At 36.8% G+C, this 16,636-nt stretch overlaps 1 protein-coding gene across 1 annotated transcript in view; it reads right to left on the bottom strand.

Annotated features, from left to right (window-relative positions):
- The window catches only part of LOC103773397 (FCH domain only protein 2-like), a gene marked incomplete at its 3' end in the record, with an annotated part of 73,132 nt that overhangs the window by 1,639 nt on the left and 54,857 nt on the right, over positions 1 to 16,636 (bottom strand). Inside the window, 9 exon segments of the mRNA XM_008940763.1 lie at positions 181 to 313; positions 1,172 to 1,224; positions 1,226 to 1,328; positions 1,937 to 2,048; positions 6,581 to 6,710; positions 8,824 to 8,927; positions 15,133 to 15,227; positions 15,736 to 15,778; positions 16,408 to 16,432. Coding sequence (XP_008939011.1) covers positions 181 to 313; positions 1,172 to 1,224; positions 1,226 to 1,328; positions 1,937 to 2,048; positions 6,581 to 6,710; positions 8,824 to 8,927; positions 15,133 to 15,227; positions 15,736 to 15,778; positions 16,408 to 16,432 — 798 coding nt within the window.

Genomic DNA, 16,636 nt, shown 5'->3' with positions numbered 1-16,636 from the left:
AATGCTCTGAGCCTGGACAGAGCCTGTGCATTGTCAAGAGTGACATACCCAGAACTGGTCTAGATGAGGGAGGACACTTCCTCTGAATGTTAGCAGGCAAAGTGCAATTCTTTTTATTTCTGTGTAGTTATCAAACCTGCACAGTTCCTTAAAAAATTCTAACAGGAAAAAAGTATTTACCTGATATTTTAAAACATCCACATTGTAATAGGATGCAGATGGATTCTGCTCAGATAATTTCTTGAGGTAGACAGTTATAGCTTGCATGTTCATCCAAAAATCCTTAGTACTGGAGTCACTTTGTGACTGATCACTGCAAAGAAAAAGGAAGGTAAGAGTCAAAAGGCAACACTGAGTTTTACTATTTTGGATGTGTAAAAGCTAAGATTAGATCTTCCCCTTTCTTCACTATTTCAAGCAAGAATTTATTCTAATGCTTTAATTGCACCTTCCTAAGTATTAAGACAAATAAACTACTGGTATCTGGTAAAAATTCTCCTTCCAAGTTGTGAAGCAGTGAGTTTCCTCCACTGATGATCTACATCACAAGATGGAGTTAATGCTTAATTTGGATTTTACATTTAATAGAACACAATTCTAATACAATTAGAAACTGCTCAGCTGAAACAGATCTCTGCTAAATAATTATAGCTGTTTATTTATTTATTTTTTAAAAAGATCTCCAAGTTCTGTGATTTCAATAATTATCCTACTCAATCAGCAGCCTTTTTTCATAAGAATTCTCCCACGCAGATAGTTATATAACAGATCTCATCTACTATAGAAATGATACAGCTTAGAAATACATTCGAGAGATTAGGTGGTGCTGCTCCTACTACTTGTTTTCCATTTAGGGCTACTGTTTCATCATTTAATCTTACCATTGCTTCTACTCTATAAAGAAACAATTTACAAAATGCATATAAAATCATAGCTATATTTGCAAACTATTTTTTATGGCTTCTGTTATATTCAAGACAAGTTTCAAGTTAAACCACTGAAATTTTAATGGTGGCTGTGGAGAGAACTGAGCGGAACAAGATTAATTCAGGAAATTAAATTACATACAAGCAGATCAACAAAACTGTACAGAATTCTGATTTACATATAAAAAACTCACACTTTAAAAATCATGGACTTTACTATTATGTAAAAAAAAACAAGACAAAACCTGTATACAAGTTGTGCATTCGGAAGAATCTGCTCTAGTTTGCTTGTGTTTTTTTACCCTGAAGCAGAGCACAGGTGGAGATGGGTTGCTGGTGAAGACTTTAATAATCCCACTTGGGAATGATACTGTCATATCACCGGTGATCTTCACAATACATCTAGAAGAGAATGAAAATATCAGTTTCGTTGCAGCTGCCTAGTTTTAATATAAATTTTAAAGCAATCACTGTACTGCATTTCACAATCTGATGGACTTGAATCAAAACCATAAAATCAATTTCAAATGAGGGTAACGTGACGATGTACTGTCACTTGCAACTTGCAAATAAGATGAAATAAGTAAAGAAAAAAGTTTAGCTGGTTAAGCATACAGTAGTCTTGATGGATATTTTTCAGGCTTTGAAAACATGGCACAGCTATGCATACGCAAGGCCCAAGTAGCTTAGAAAGGGATGTGACAGAGGGAATGAGGTGCTTTTAGTTGCCCAAATTTACATGTAGCACCTACCTGATTATAAAAAAAGACACTTCTCATTTTCAGTGTTCTCACTTAACACATTGTTGCAAAGTAGGGATGTATGAACTCTAGTGGGATGCAGGCCAATAGACAGCAATAAGCCACCACTGTCACTTACACCAGGGGGAAAAAACACAACCCCTTTGAGTCCCCCTTCTAATGTATATACATTTTCCCCCAAAATATTAAAACTAGTGTGTTTTCTTATTGTCACTTATTAAGTTCAAAATAATTCACTATTTAACTAACTTTGTGGGATCTGCTCCTTTAAAGTAGGCGTTAACAGATTCAGTAAGGGCTACTGCAACAGGCAAGGTGTCCTGGTTTCCAAGGCTGACAGGGCTGGGACCACGTGAAACACCTAGAATACATACAGTGTATAGGTTTAATTTTCAAAAAGCTTAGTGACATATTTCAGAACGATTCATACATAGATTTTCAGAACCACATCTGTAATGTTTGCAAGAGGTTACTATCATCAAGGTCACAGGGGAATCTGAAGGAGCATACTTGAAAGGCATGTAGGAAACTATGAACATAGTACAGTACAATCGTACCATCAAAACACTGCTTAGCAGCCTGAGAAAACAGGACTATCAGGATGACGTTATGTAAATGGACAGACACAAGGAAGTACATATGACACAGAGGAACACGGCATTGAAATGGCTGCTGATGAAAGTGAAGTCAACAGGTCCAAAGGAAATTAGACATTGAGTAGAATACTTAAAAGAAAAATCCCTACTGTATGCTTATTGTACGGAAAAAAATGTATAATAAAATAGTCACGGAAATTCAAAGAATTCACTTAGAGTATGCATGAACTTAAATGCAAATACACTAATATTGCCCCACATAGGTGAACTGTTTAACATTCTTTTAACTATTTCAGCTAAAGATTACAATTCCCAAACAGAAATTGTTGGAGAATCTTTCACAGATGTTTGTGCCAATGTAACATAGTTCCAATACACAGCTATAAAGATCAACTCAGATGTCTTCCTAAGGCTTTTTGAAATGTGTGTGTACAATACTCAAAAACAGTTATCACAGGATTTTAGTCTTCACCAATCTTCTATTTGTGTACTGAATGCAAAAGATAATACTGGAAGTTCTGTCTTTTTATCACTGCAGTAGCACAGAGGAGAGCATTTAATTTTTTAATAACACTGGTAACATGGCCTTTATCACATAATATAATCTTCCACAAAGGAGGCACAATCTTTCTTATTTAATGAGCAAAAGGAGAATTTCTTGTTTCATACCATTAAGTAGAAACAAAATGCTTCTCTATAATATTGCTCATGGTAAACAAATCCTCTTTACTCTAAAACAATGGCTGTGCCTTCTGAGCTCCTTCAGAAACCAAAGAAAAAGTTGAGATCTTGTTCTTCACAGCAGGTCTCATATGAGATATTAGACCTTAAATTCAGAGATAAGTGAAAGAAGTAGCAACAACAAGAGAGTAAAAGACAGGAGTTGGTCTAGTTCTACTACCTCTTACTTCACTCTCCATCATGATTTCTTGCCTAAGGTAGCAAAATATTTAGAATATTTCTCAGCACCATGAAAAAAACAGTTAGTGCAAGATTTCAGCCTCCTTAAATTGAAAGTGATACTCTAGTTACAAGTCTTCCAACCCAAGAGTTCTTAGATGAACAAAATATTACGATGTTGGCTATAAAACACTGACTTATTTATTTTTTTTTACTATGAACATTAGGATGATTTTATTTATTCTTCCAAGCAATAGATGGGTCATGTCTGCCAAGTTTTCTTTCTCTCCTTGAAAAATACCAATGAAAGCTGTGATTCTCGATAGTATCAGTAATCTAGAAATCATGATTTCAAGAAGCCATGTGCAATAAAATAGTAACCTTACAACAACCAGAAATTCTCTGTGATGAAATACTGAGTACTAGAAGGATTCTCCACTAAAATCAAAACATTCACTCAATGGATGTGGCACTGTGGTTGCCAGGGTGTTCTACTGTCTTCTCCCTCCACTTTACTAAAGAACAACAAACAACAGCAGAGTAGGTAAGAGGTCAGATAACCTTATATTAATTACACCAGATTATTTACAGATGTACAAATTATCTTTAAATCTTATAATGGCCTTATATATATTTTTATATTGATATTTGAAAATCATGCTGAGTAATGCAAATATATAAATAACATTCCTATTGGTAAAAGACAAGTACTGATTTTCTTCCCTGAAGAGTTAAATTTATTAGGAATAATAACACTTTCAAAACTTTTCGGGGGGGACACCAAAGCAAGTATATATACTTATATACATTTTTCTGAGATGTATTTGAGGGACAGCAGGTGGGGTAGCTTCTCTCTTATTTGCTCCACTTTGAAGCATAAAAAAGCATGCGTTCTAAACCACAATAAATTCAAACAAACATAACTGCTTAACCTAATTCCGGAAGTCACTGTTTTGTTATCTCGATGCTGAACACACAATGCAGCAATATCCAGCTTCAGGGCCTTCCACACATGCTGCCAGCTCGGAGAAGGATGAGATGTCACAGAGCTTTTCCAAGGTGGCCTCGCTGCATGTCAGGCTGCAGCCCGGCTCAAGGCTCCAGCCCTAGCACCTCTGGCAGTGACAGCAAAGCTGGCTTTGATGCCTTGCCACCTGCCTCAGCCCTAACCACCATTAACAGCCCCCAAGTCGTGCTGACCCAAGACCGAGTGACACAACCATGCGGACAGTTGCAAGGTTGCCAAAATGTAGAATAAAAAAAATTCCTCAGTGGTCATAAAAAGGGTCATAAAAATAAATAAACCTGATCAAATGGGTCTAGTTGAGTTTAAGAACAAAGATTCAGAAAATTTTCGTATTGGCCAAACAGCTGTCATGAAAACAAAATTTATTTTTTAAAAAAAGATTACTTTTACTCTGTGTATCTTCAAAGATTTGCGTTATATATAAATACAGAAACTTTTTAATGTACTTCTCTTATGAGAGGACTGTCAAAGTAAAAATGTATTCACTTTACTTGAAAGAAAGTAGTAATGACAAACTGAAGAAGCAAGACCAAGTTTCAGCTTGTTTAGGGGTCAGGAGTAGACAGAAGACTACGTTATATAAAAGCAGCTATATCAGGTTTTTGTGATTTCAGCAACACGTAACTTGTTAAGTAGTTGAGCTTTCAAGCTGCTTGTGTCTGCCAGATACCAGAAACAGCTGGAGAAAGTTGTTTCAAAAGAAAATACAGTTTTATTAGGTGTAGTGTATTAGGGTGATTAGTTGACATGTAAATCTGCTCTGAGTACTATACCTGGTGGTGTCTCACAAAGCTTTTCAACTGTAGGAAGATTTCCAATCAAAAGATCATCCTCTATTACATTTAAATGAAACAAAACATTGCAAGAAAACAAAGTATTTCAAGCAAAAATAGATATTAAAAAAAATTACTTTGCAAATTAAAATAATGCTAAGGCAGAAAACAAACATTCAATTGTGCATGCCTTAAAGTTCTCTTGGAAAAAGATAATTAGAGTCAGCTCTCCATTATTCAAAAGAAATGGGGTAAGGGAAGTGCTGGATTGCACAAAAATCACAAAAATACAGAGTCGTGGAGATTATATCCTCATGCCCCCAAGTCACTCAGTCATCTGTGCTGACCTTCCTAACTTGCCAGAACAATTTAATTCATACAGTCAGTGCAGATGGAACTGGCCTTGTTTGGTTTTGCTTGGCCAGGTCAATAACCATGTCAAAACCTCAATGTCAGCACACTCCTCCTCACCTCCTGATTTCCTTCTGCCACTGTCTCAAACACCACATGCAGTCAGAGCTGGGGTGATTGATGCTGCAACCACCAACTTTGGTTCCTTGGCACTAGTGCTAAGGCCTGAGGATGGGAGCCTAGAGGGACTTTGGCAATCAAAATATCAGTTACCTTTCTGTGATGCTTCTCAGCATTTGGGAAACTGGTGGACACTGAACTGTAGCAGCTAAGGCTGGGCAGACCTTATTGGCTTTGGTCCTGCAGAAGGTGGAAACAGCTGCACTGCTTTCAGTGCAGGACTCCCACTAGAAGCTACGCAGGTGCTCTCCTGAGCTGCTGAGCCTGGGCGAGGAATCCTTGGCATCAGTAACATTCACAGGTAACTGGGTGTTAACTCAAGAACCTGATTTAACTTGGGACTAGAGAAGTAATAATATTCAAGAACTAAGTACTTCAATTCTGCTAAAGAAACAAGTTAAAATGTCTTTAGCTTGCCCTGCCCCTCACAAACCCATGTAAATCCCCTTTTCATTTGTTGTAACCAGATATCCAGATGGAAGAGCTTTCCTTTAAAAATGAGAAAACTTTCTAAAATTAGTAGCAACACATGAAGATGACTTTGCTTTTCATCTTAATCTTTTTTGTTTGTTTTGCTTTTACTAGACACCTCTGTTTCACTTATATACTTCATTAAATTGAAGAAAAAGATGCATTAGTTTCCTTTTTTTTTGAAACTGAAATTCCAGGATAACTAACAAAAAGAACATAAAAGAAGTCAATCCTGTGAGCATTTATACTCATTCAAATTTATCACTATTCCAAAATATTCCTATACAGTAACATTTCTTAACAAGTACATGATAATATGTTGTGCTTGATGGACAGATATACAAGCATACCTAATAAGAAAAAATATTTGCCTAAGGAACATGCCATAATTGGATCTATGGTATAATCTAATTAAACCCATTGTCCTGTCTCTGGCTGTCATATAGAAGCAGGTATTGCAAAGGATGCTTGAAGTACCTAGGCTCAACTCACATATGGAACAACTACTTCCAATAGATGTTTTGCCTAACAGGTGGAACCTCGTGGTAGACTTGATCTATTTCTAAAATAAGTTAAAATGGTTAATTCAACTTACCTACTGTAGGTGTGTTTGCTGCACTGAGGGAAGCAGAAGAGGATATTGAGGAAATGCTCTCTGCACGTGCCAAGGGAGCTGCAGGAGGTGGACTTGAATTAGAAGTCAATGGAGGGCTGAATGGCCTAGGCTGAACAAAATTGATTACAAGAGTATTACACAAAGTGATTTTAAAGAGATGAAAGTCTGTAAATAGAAGAGTTCTTAATTTCACATTCCAATCAATTTAATATTTCTCAATATAATTCCTTTACTGCTTTATATAGCCTAGATTTTACTGTGAACCAGAGAACCCTCATTTTCCATTGGAATAAATTCCATTATTTCATAGATTATCATTATTAATTTTTCACCTGTGTAGTTAGGTCTAAAATATTTTATTATGTAGCAGCCTGTCAATAACTGTGCTTTAACAGTATAGCACAGTTGTGATAGTATATAATAGTAGCAGAACCTAAGCCTACAGTCTTGTGTATGTGTGCAGAAAATGTGGATTTATAGTGCTAAAGGAGAGCTACTAACAAACTGGAAATGAGTCCTGCAGAGGGCAACTAAAATATCTGGGACTCGAGTACATGTGTGAGAGGGACAGGCTGAAGGGCCTGGGTTTGTTCAGCCTGGAGAACAGAAGCCTAAGAAGGGATCTACTAGCAGTCCTTTACTAGCTAAAAGGTGGTTCAACAAAGTTGGAGTCATGTTCTTCTCAGAGATTAAAGAGCTAAAGCAAAGGAAATTTAAGTTGAACTTAGGGAAAAAAATGCCTTCTTATAACTTCATGGTTTAACCCTGGGACAGCCTACCCAAAGCAATTGTAGTATCTTCCTCTCTGCAGACCTTCAAAACTCAGCATGTCCCTGAGCAACCTCATGCAATTTTGAAGTCATCCCTTCTTTAAAACCTAGAGGTTTTCAAAAGTCCCTTCCATCCTAACTCTCTGTATGGTTTTATCATTCCTTTAACTGTCCAGATATTAAACTAACTAATGACCATTTTGGGATTAAGCTTAATCTTAAGAAATCCTAATAAAAGGTACTGGAACCCATAAAGCATCTATTTTGGTTGCATAACTGGTTGTTTGGGATTTCGGTGGTAGTGTGGGTTTTGTGGTTTTTTTTTTTTTTTTTTTTTTCCCCCCCTTTAATTTATTTTTTTATTTAAGTTCTATCATACTTGCTGGGCATGTCACTTTTATAGATACTACAGAAATTGTAAAAGAAGTTGAGACATAATCAAGACAACTGGAAATCTTCCACTTGTGTCCAGACAGTAGGGTATTTGCTAAACAACCATACAAAATGAATGTAGCTTTGTGCAGAATCATACCTTACAGCAGAACAGTACTAGTTAAATTCTCCTTATTTATCATGACACGAGGAACAGACTTCTTAGTCTAACAGCAATTGCTGCAATTTTATACTGGTAAGAATCTCAAAATGAACCCTATTTTGACCTTATTCTGACATTACAGACATGCAAACCAGTTTAAAAATGTTTCAGTTTTGTCAAAGCATAAGATCAGAATTTTGTTCATAACAGGAATATGGGGAAAATATCTTGCTACTCTGAAAGATAGTAAGAGGCTTACCACAGTAACATTTTTCCAAGTCAGTAAGTCAAATGAAACCCTAAAAATCTTATATTCACAGAAGAGATTAAGCAAGGCTTGGTCTGACATGCTGTATGGGTATCTGGATTCTTTGCCACATTCCTTATCAGCAGGTGGACCTGCACTGCAGGCAGCGTGCAGCCTCCCACCATCCTGATGGGCAGGTGCTGCAATATACCCCCCCTACTCCCTAGCACCAAGGGCAGGGAGAAGTCACAGCAGGGCTACTTGTGTCAACATATGATTGATAAGATCTACTTAATGCCATTCATTCCCCAGAGCTTTGGTGATATCGCTAAATCAATGGGGCTTTGTTAATAACTTTGCTAGTATTTCAGTTTTTGAAAACTTTGGACTCGTACACATGCTATCCTTTCATTATCAGTTTATTGATTTGTTAAATTAAAAATATTCAGCCGATCAAAAAAATATATTTTGACCTTTGTAATTCTGTTAAGACTTATTTTGTTATGGTAATACAGACATAATGAACAATTTCCATGCCTCTGGTAATGGTGAAAATCTGCTTATATGAATCCTTGAATATTGGCTGGAAAGCAACTCCACTGTAACAGTTTAAATGAATGGTGTATCTGAAAACAAGTTACAATGGGTAATTAAAAAAAACAATACATACTATTTCATTAATCCCACTAAGTTTCCCAGTAGATAGCTTTGGTCTTGAAGCAGGCCTTGGCGGGGGTACAAGGGTGCCTACAGAAAGAGGAGTTGTGGGCCTTGCTGAAAGAAATAAAATTTAAGGAAATAAATATTAGAAAGGTCATACTGAACATAAGTATGTAGTCAATTGAATAGAACAACTGCAAGTTATTGTCTATTAGAATTTCCTATTTTACAAGCTCCGTTTTGTAAGATCTACTACTAATCATAAATGCTTTTAAAACAGGGCCGTGTGATACACTGAAAAATGACTCTAAAAATGGCATCATGATCTTTCAAATGACTTTATACCAACTGTTCTTGGAGACTTGTATATAAAAAGATGGTTTTGTCCAAATTTCCTTTTGTATATAATCTACATGGATTCAGAATACAGAACAGTCTTTCATGTCCTACCACAAATGGAAGTTTCAGTGGAAATTCATATTTGGTCCTGGTTGACAGTAGCATAACTGTGTTTACACCAAATTTTGCCCACTGAAATCCCATTGACTTCAATACGTATACACCAGTGTAACAAATAAATTACTCTGGTGATAATGACACACTAACTCCTCATTATCTCTTAGCCAAGCTATCAGAAGTAAAAAAGAGTTAAAAATATACTGCCCCATATCCTTCTAAACCTAAAAGAAAGAACTCACATATGGTGGCAGCAGTACAAAGATGCCACTTTTACAAAGTCACTTTTCTGAATAGAATGAACAGAACTGTATTTCAAAACAAATGTTAGATGCCATCCAGTGAGTATGCCAGATCTAAAATTAATTCACTTCAGAATAGGCTGGTATCCTATGTTGTTGCAGCACATCCTATTATCTACCTTAAATTATTCTGGCTGGATTCATTAAAATAGTTGATGTTATTAGATAGACAACTTTTTAAGTATGCAGTTTTCTCAGGCATTCGGGAGTTTCATCATCAATTCGGGAAGAAAGAACTTAAGTTTAATACTGACCACATCCACCTTAAGAGTTCCAAACTCAAATGTCCCCAGATAAAACAACTTCCAATATATCACTCATTCCTTTAAAATGCTTATTATGCCCCAAGACAACAGTGCATGCTAAGCACTGAGTGGTCTGCTGCAGTGCCCAAATGCACTTTTCCTTTGTCCTCTTATGATATCCCATTGTTGTGGTATCATCCATGTTTCAAAATACTGAGTGTTAAAAAGGAACAGTTTTAAATCCAATTTATTTAACTTTGTTTAATTTGAAAATATCTATGCAAAGCCACTACGGAATGGATTTTTTTTTTCCAAATTCAATCACTTCATTTTTGAGATATCACTGCTGTCTGACATCCCACAAAAATACATTCCTATGTCTAGAAAAGCAAAGAAGCTCTGCATAGTTAAGAGAAAGCAATGCCTTTAATAGAATAATTTGATTTTTTTCTTCTGATTTCAAGCTGAATATTTAATTAATTGTCTTAACTTTCAACGAAGTCAGTGCTAGCAAGCTGTTTAGTACACTCTAAGTAAGGAGTTAATTTTAACATCAGGTAAGCGATAATAAAAATAAAAATGAGTCCAAAGCTTGCTTTTTGGAGTCAGTTATTAGCAAAGAGCGGTACACAGCGCATGCTTGCCATACCCTTATTTGTATGAGCACAAGAAGACACTAAACTATAGTCCAGTAGTGCTGAAGATGATGCAGAAGAAATTGCAGCAGCAGTGCCAGATTCCTCAATGAATAATTGTTCATGGCATATAGTATTATAGAAAAGGTCACTTTGATCCTCAGAAGCACAGCTGTTGGAAGAATTCCCAAGCAAAGCAGAAGAGGCAAGGCAGGCATTTTCAGTTTTAGAATGCAATTTTTGGGGCTTCTTGTCTGTGCTTTTGTGTTTAATTGTAAGATGTTCATCAGCAAAGGAAATCCACGGACTCTGCGACCGTGACACACAGGATGAATTACTGGTACTCCCTGATGGTGCTGCTGTAACACCAGATTTGCACAAAGTGCTAATGGTAAAGTCTGATGAGGATGGGCTCGCAGACCCAGAATCTGTCTGGTGTTCAAGTAAAGACCAGACTGTACAACCAGGCAAATCAGTGGCAGATGAGGAGGCGCTCCTATTGTGCTCTTTTAGTGTAGCTGAAGGAAAAGGAAAGAATTGAAACTAGGACCAACACTGAAAAGATAAAAAATTTCAATATTCAGAAAAGTATTCAATATCCACTGCATGAGGATTACTATCCAGCATGAAAAAGAACTGTTCTCCTATGCTAAAAATCCCACCACTCACAAATAAAAGGAAAACAACCCAGCCACGTATCACATGTACTTCATTCATACGGCCAACCACGTCATTTTCCATTTTTTAAGTAAGCCAAGAAGTAATTTATTGTGTTTTTCTCCACCTAAGGCCTTACTTCTCATTATTCTCCTTATTCCTCCAACTTTTTTCCTGTCATGTTTTAACTTCTTTTCATCTTTGTCTTTTCCTTCTTGTGTCCTACTCAATTTATTTCCTCTCCATAGCTTTCTGCTTTTAATTTCTTTCAAAGTTACTTAATCAAATTATGCCGTCCTGTTCCTTCCAAACATTTTTATCACTTCTATCCTTAATATTTGTAATGGGAAGGCCAAACATAAATTGCTGCCTGGTGAATGAATTATGACAATACAGCCATGAGATGCTGTTTGGTATTTTTCTGTCTGTATCAACATGTTTCTAGTGAGTAACTATATGTATTAGGCATCAAACACCCCAGTTAATTTCCCCTCTTCATCCTTCAGGCTGCTGAAAATCAGGAATTTTCCACAAGTATTCCCTGCACTTGGCTGTTGCCTTTTGCAGTAGATGACAACAGAAGCAGAAAATGTGAAGTTAGTCAGTTCTCAACATCTTGCAGATTGGCAAAGCTAGGAGCTACAGCAGAGTGACATACGGAATCAAGGAGAGAGCAGCCCGTTTACAAGTTCAGATCAAAAGTATAGCTGTCCTCCCTGCAGTGGTCCCTTTGTCATGAACCAGTACATACTTTAAGTCCCCATAAACAGAGATTTAACACATCTTTCCCTTTCTCACAGAAATTTTAAATATAATTCAAAGTCTTTAAAAATATCACTATAAATCCTATTAAAAAAGCAATGCGGAAATGCTCAAAGCGGTTTTAAAAATACATATGTATGAAAATGAGGAAGATAAAAAAAAAAAGAAACATTTTTACAATATCAATAGATTGCTAAAAAATGTCTGTTGTGTTTGTTCAAGATAACAAAGTTAGCTTAAACTTCTAGTGAAGCAGAATTATTCATGGATGACCAAAGTTTACTTCTGTTCTGCATAAATCACTGTCTGCTCAAATACCATGGTAGTTTAAGTGTTCAATGATTAACACAGAGTTACAAAACAATATACAATGAGAAGTTTTAACAGTAAAAAGAAAAAACTAATCCGTTGGACGATATGCAGACATACTGTTTACAAAACAACTAATTTATCTAACCTATGTTTTGGATTGAGCTTTTCAAAAGCTTTAAGCATCAGCTTACCTATATTAACCTTCAAGTTGAAGATAAAACACTGATTTTAAGGAAAATACAATCAGATCAAAGTTCTGTATTTTTAAAAGTCTTTATAACTAAGCTGTAAGTTGTTGAGTGTCAGAATCTGATTTAAACAACAATATAACCTACATCGATCCAGTATTTTTTTCTGCAAATGTTTAGTAATTTGTATTTGCAAGTAGCTGCACTTCAGAACACTCACTTTCTGCTTAACTCCAAGGATCATTTCACGAGTGTAAATACCTTGGTTAACTCCCAGAACACAAGCAACTGTTGTCAATATACTTGGACTCGTGCAAAGCATTCAACACTGTGCCACATGATATCCTGGTCTCTAAACTGGAGAGGGAAGGATTTGACAGATGGACCACTTGGTGGATAAGGAATTGGCTGGAGAGCTGCACTCAGAGAGTTGCTGTCAACAGCTCGATGTCCAAGTGGAAACCAGTGATGAGTGGTGTTCCTCAAGGATCAGTACTGGGACCAGTTCTGTTAACATCTTTGTCAGGGACATGGACAGTGAAATCCAGTGCGTGCTCAGCAAGTGTGCCAATGGCACCAAGCTGTGTGGTGTGGTCAACATGCTGGAGGGAAGGGAGGCCATCCAGAGGGACCTTGACAGGCTTGAGAGATGGGGCCATGCCAACCTCAAGAAATTCAACAAGGCCAAGTGCAAGGTCCCGCACCTGGGTTGGGGCAATCTCTAGCACACATACAGGCTGGCTGGAGTATGGATTGAGAGCAGTCCTGAGGAGAAAACTGGGGGTGCTGGCTGATAAAAACCTCAACACGAGCCAAAAATGGTGCACTGTGACTGCAGCCCAGAAAGCCAGCTGTATCCTGGGCTGCATCAAAAGAAATGTGGCCAGCAGGTCGAGGGAGGTGATTCTCCACCTCTACTCCACTTTTGTGAGACCTCACCTGGAGTACTGGGTCCATCTCTGGAGCCCTCACACAAGAAAAAGACATGGTCATGTTGGAATGGGTCTAAAGGAGGGACACAAAGATGATCAGAGGGCTAGAACACCTCTCCTATGAGGACAGGCTGAGATTTCTGGGGTTGTTCAGCCTGGAGAAGAGGAGGCTCCAGGGAGACCCTATTGTGGCCTTCCAGTACCTGAAGGGGGACTACAAGAAAGCTGGGGAGGGACTTTTTATAAGGGCTTGTAGTGATAGGACAAGGGGTAATGGCTTCAAACTGGAAAAGGTTTTTTTTCAGTAGTGCTTTTTGGGAAAGCACTACTTCTTTTCTGCACATTTCAGTAATATATAACTATATATAATTTATCCTTAAATACATCACAATTTGGATTCACTAGTCAATAATCTTGACTGATTACTTAAGTGAGTAATTAATTTCTTCAAGCTAGATTTCTTAAAAAACGTAAATTTTAAGGAACATAAATTTGTAGTGAAAGAGTAAGTTCCACTTTAAACGTGAAGAGTTACATAGCAATGCTGGTTCTTGCTAAAAGGACATTACTGAGGCCAAGAAAAACACTAGTTGTGCAGAATTCCCCAACTGATACATGTACTCTTCCTTACTGTTCTTCAATCTATATAAAAAAGCACAAAGGAAAAAATAAAATCCCATGATGATGAACAAATAAGTGAGGTCTATTATAATTTTTTGAATAGGAATACCTAGCTAAAAGAAACAGTGGACATTTCCTTTCTCAGGCACGTGAGAGGAAAAGTCTCTACACTAAGACATCAGAGGTAAGAAAACAGATATATAGTAGGTAAACTGAAAAGAATGATGGAAACTGTATCTGCTACTGTTTGTGAACAGTAGATTCTGACTTAAATCCCCCAAGATGATAAACATAAATAACAATTTAAGTAAATACTTACAGTAAGCAGGTCCTAACATAGCCGTAATGTCTATTTTTGTTTCGGTCTCTCCTTCCTTTGTCTGAAATAGTTTCTCAACATTTGCCCTTAGCCTCTTCAACACACATACCCACTCACACATTATTTTGCCTCCTTCTCCTTCACCACTTTTTGAATGTAACAATGAACACTATTTATTTTTCCCACAGAGATGAGGTTTCAGGAAAGCCTGCTATGCCCAGTGTCTTAGCTCAAATGAAAGTCCTCCAGAATCCTGCACCCCAAAATTCCCATGCAACTAATCCAGAGCCCACCCTTTTCCTCCAAATACCTCTGCTCTAGGTGGTTCTAGGAACTCTGTCTGAATTCTAGTCTTGGTTCTGCCAGTTTCACCTGGCTTCTCTTGGATTATGCCTGCAGGTCTCCTAACAAAATCATGGCTTCCTACAGGGAACAAGTTCCTCACAGGAAAGCTGTGTGATGCCTTAGTACTACATAGCCCAGAGGACTTCCCTAGAAAGAAGAAACCCATCCCTGTTCACAGTGCAAAATCAGCTTTTCTTACAGTTGCTGCAACAACTTCCATTTATTCTCCAGCTGAAAAAAACAGGATTATATTCTAGAGGGTGCTCTTTTTTTATTTTTAAAGTGAGAGAAGGTGACAAAACAGGCAGAAAAGCAAGATAGAATTCTCCTAAGGTTTCTAGTGTTCCCTCTTCCCCCTTGCACCCTAGCTTGAAAGCCTGACTTACCTCACCCTCAGTTGTTTCCTACTTACATGATAGTACACTGCTTTACAAAATTCTTTAATTTCAATAGTCAAAGCAAATCCCTTTGCAATAACTAAAACAGCAACATGAAAATATCCTGAAGTATATACAGAAAATATTCTCCACTATCAAATATTTTACCTGAGGAAGATGAGGATGCCAATGAAGCTGAAGAGGAAGACTCTAGAGAACTGCTGAAGAGTGGATCCCATGCCAGGAGATCACTGTTCCCTTTTCTGTAACAAGAATTGCAGTTAGAATATAAATGGAAGGTGTATATACTCATAAAAATCAAACTACAACTTCAGTAGTAGTTTCATGACATAATAAATATAATGATATGATAATTATTTCAATATATACAGATGTGTATACAGCGATGTATATAAACCTGTTCAAATCTGGGGTATGTAATCTTAAAATACTTTACCATCAAACACTACAGGATATAAACAAAACCTGTCTTATTTAAAATCTGATATTTTAATGAAAAAAAACAATATTTTGTAATCATGCAATTATACCTATTGAAACATATCACAATGAAGCACATGCATTTGAAGGAGAAAAAAAAATAATACAAATCTCCCTTGTTACATAATTACTCTTTTACTCTTATGACGTAATAGATGCCCAACTTAAAATAGCAGTCAGCTTAGATTTCCAACAAGTTTGAGTATTAGATCAAAATAAGACCAAATTCCTGTAAAATTTAATTTGATAGCATTTTAAATTTCAACTTACTCATTAGTGGGAGCAGAAAGCTTTGATTTTGTTAACTCTTCACCTAAGCAAAAGACACAATATTATAACTAAAACTGTGACACTCCAAAATAAAAAAATTCAGCTTCACTATAAAAAGATAGTAAATATTAATGGTTGCAGTTCAAAACTAATTATGAACTACTAAAAAAGGAAACGAGAAAATGCATTCTTTCTGATAATATAAATTCATACGCTCCTGAAATACCTTCTAGCAAGAGAGGAATACACAGAGCAATGCATTTTGGGAGGAAGTGGTGTTCCGAATGCTCTGTCCTCTATCTCCTTGGCCCCATTTTATGGGTTTGACTATAAAACAAAGAGAGTGTACTTTGATGGTTTGTGGATCACACTAAACTTGAGCGGCTGGACAGGTTTTAAGAACTTGCACAGGAATCTTTTTCACGTGATTTCCCCCCCTTTGGCTGGTGGATGCGTTTCTTATTCTTTTCAGACAGCCTCATCTGCTGCCCAGAATAGGGAACAGTTGAGTATACAGAAAAAGATGAGGTATCTAGAACTGACAAGAGAAATATTTTTTCTGTTTAGAACACTGATGCTTAAGTTTATTTCTTCAAACGTTAAGAAAACCAAACTATATTCATGCTATGTTAAAAAACTAACATAGAATAAAAACCAAAGATTCACACTTACTAGATGAATTGCGATTCATTTGTGCCTGAAACAAGAAAAAAAATTAGGAATAAATTCTTTTACCAACTGGCCAATAAAACACGTAATAGAAACAAGGTTCTTATTTCCACTCAACTTTCTACAAGACACTTTGCTCTCAGTGCCCAGTAAAACACTCTGAGCTTGCAGAAGACCAGAATACGAGCCAGGACACAGCAACTAGTGCCCACCCACCACACCAGTATGACAA

This window comes from Merops nubicus, unplaced genomic scaffold, assembly GCF_000691845.1.
Source record: "Merops nubicus isolate BGI_N331 unplaced genomic scaffold, ASM69184v1 scaffold3995, whole genome shotgun sequence".
NCBI lineage: Eukaryota > Metazoa > Chordata > Aves > Coraciiformes > Meropidae > Merops > Merops nubicus.
Note: the sequence above shows the minus strand (reverse complement) of the source record. Positions and strands in the feature narration are given on the sequence as shown.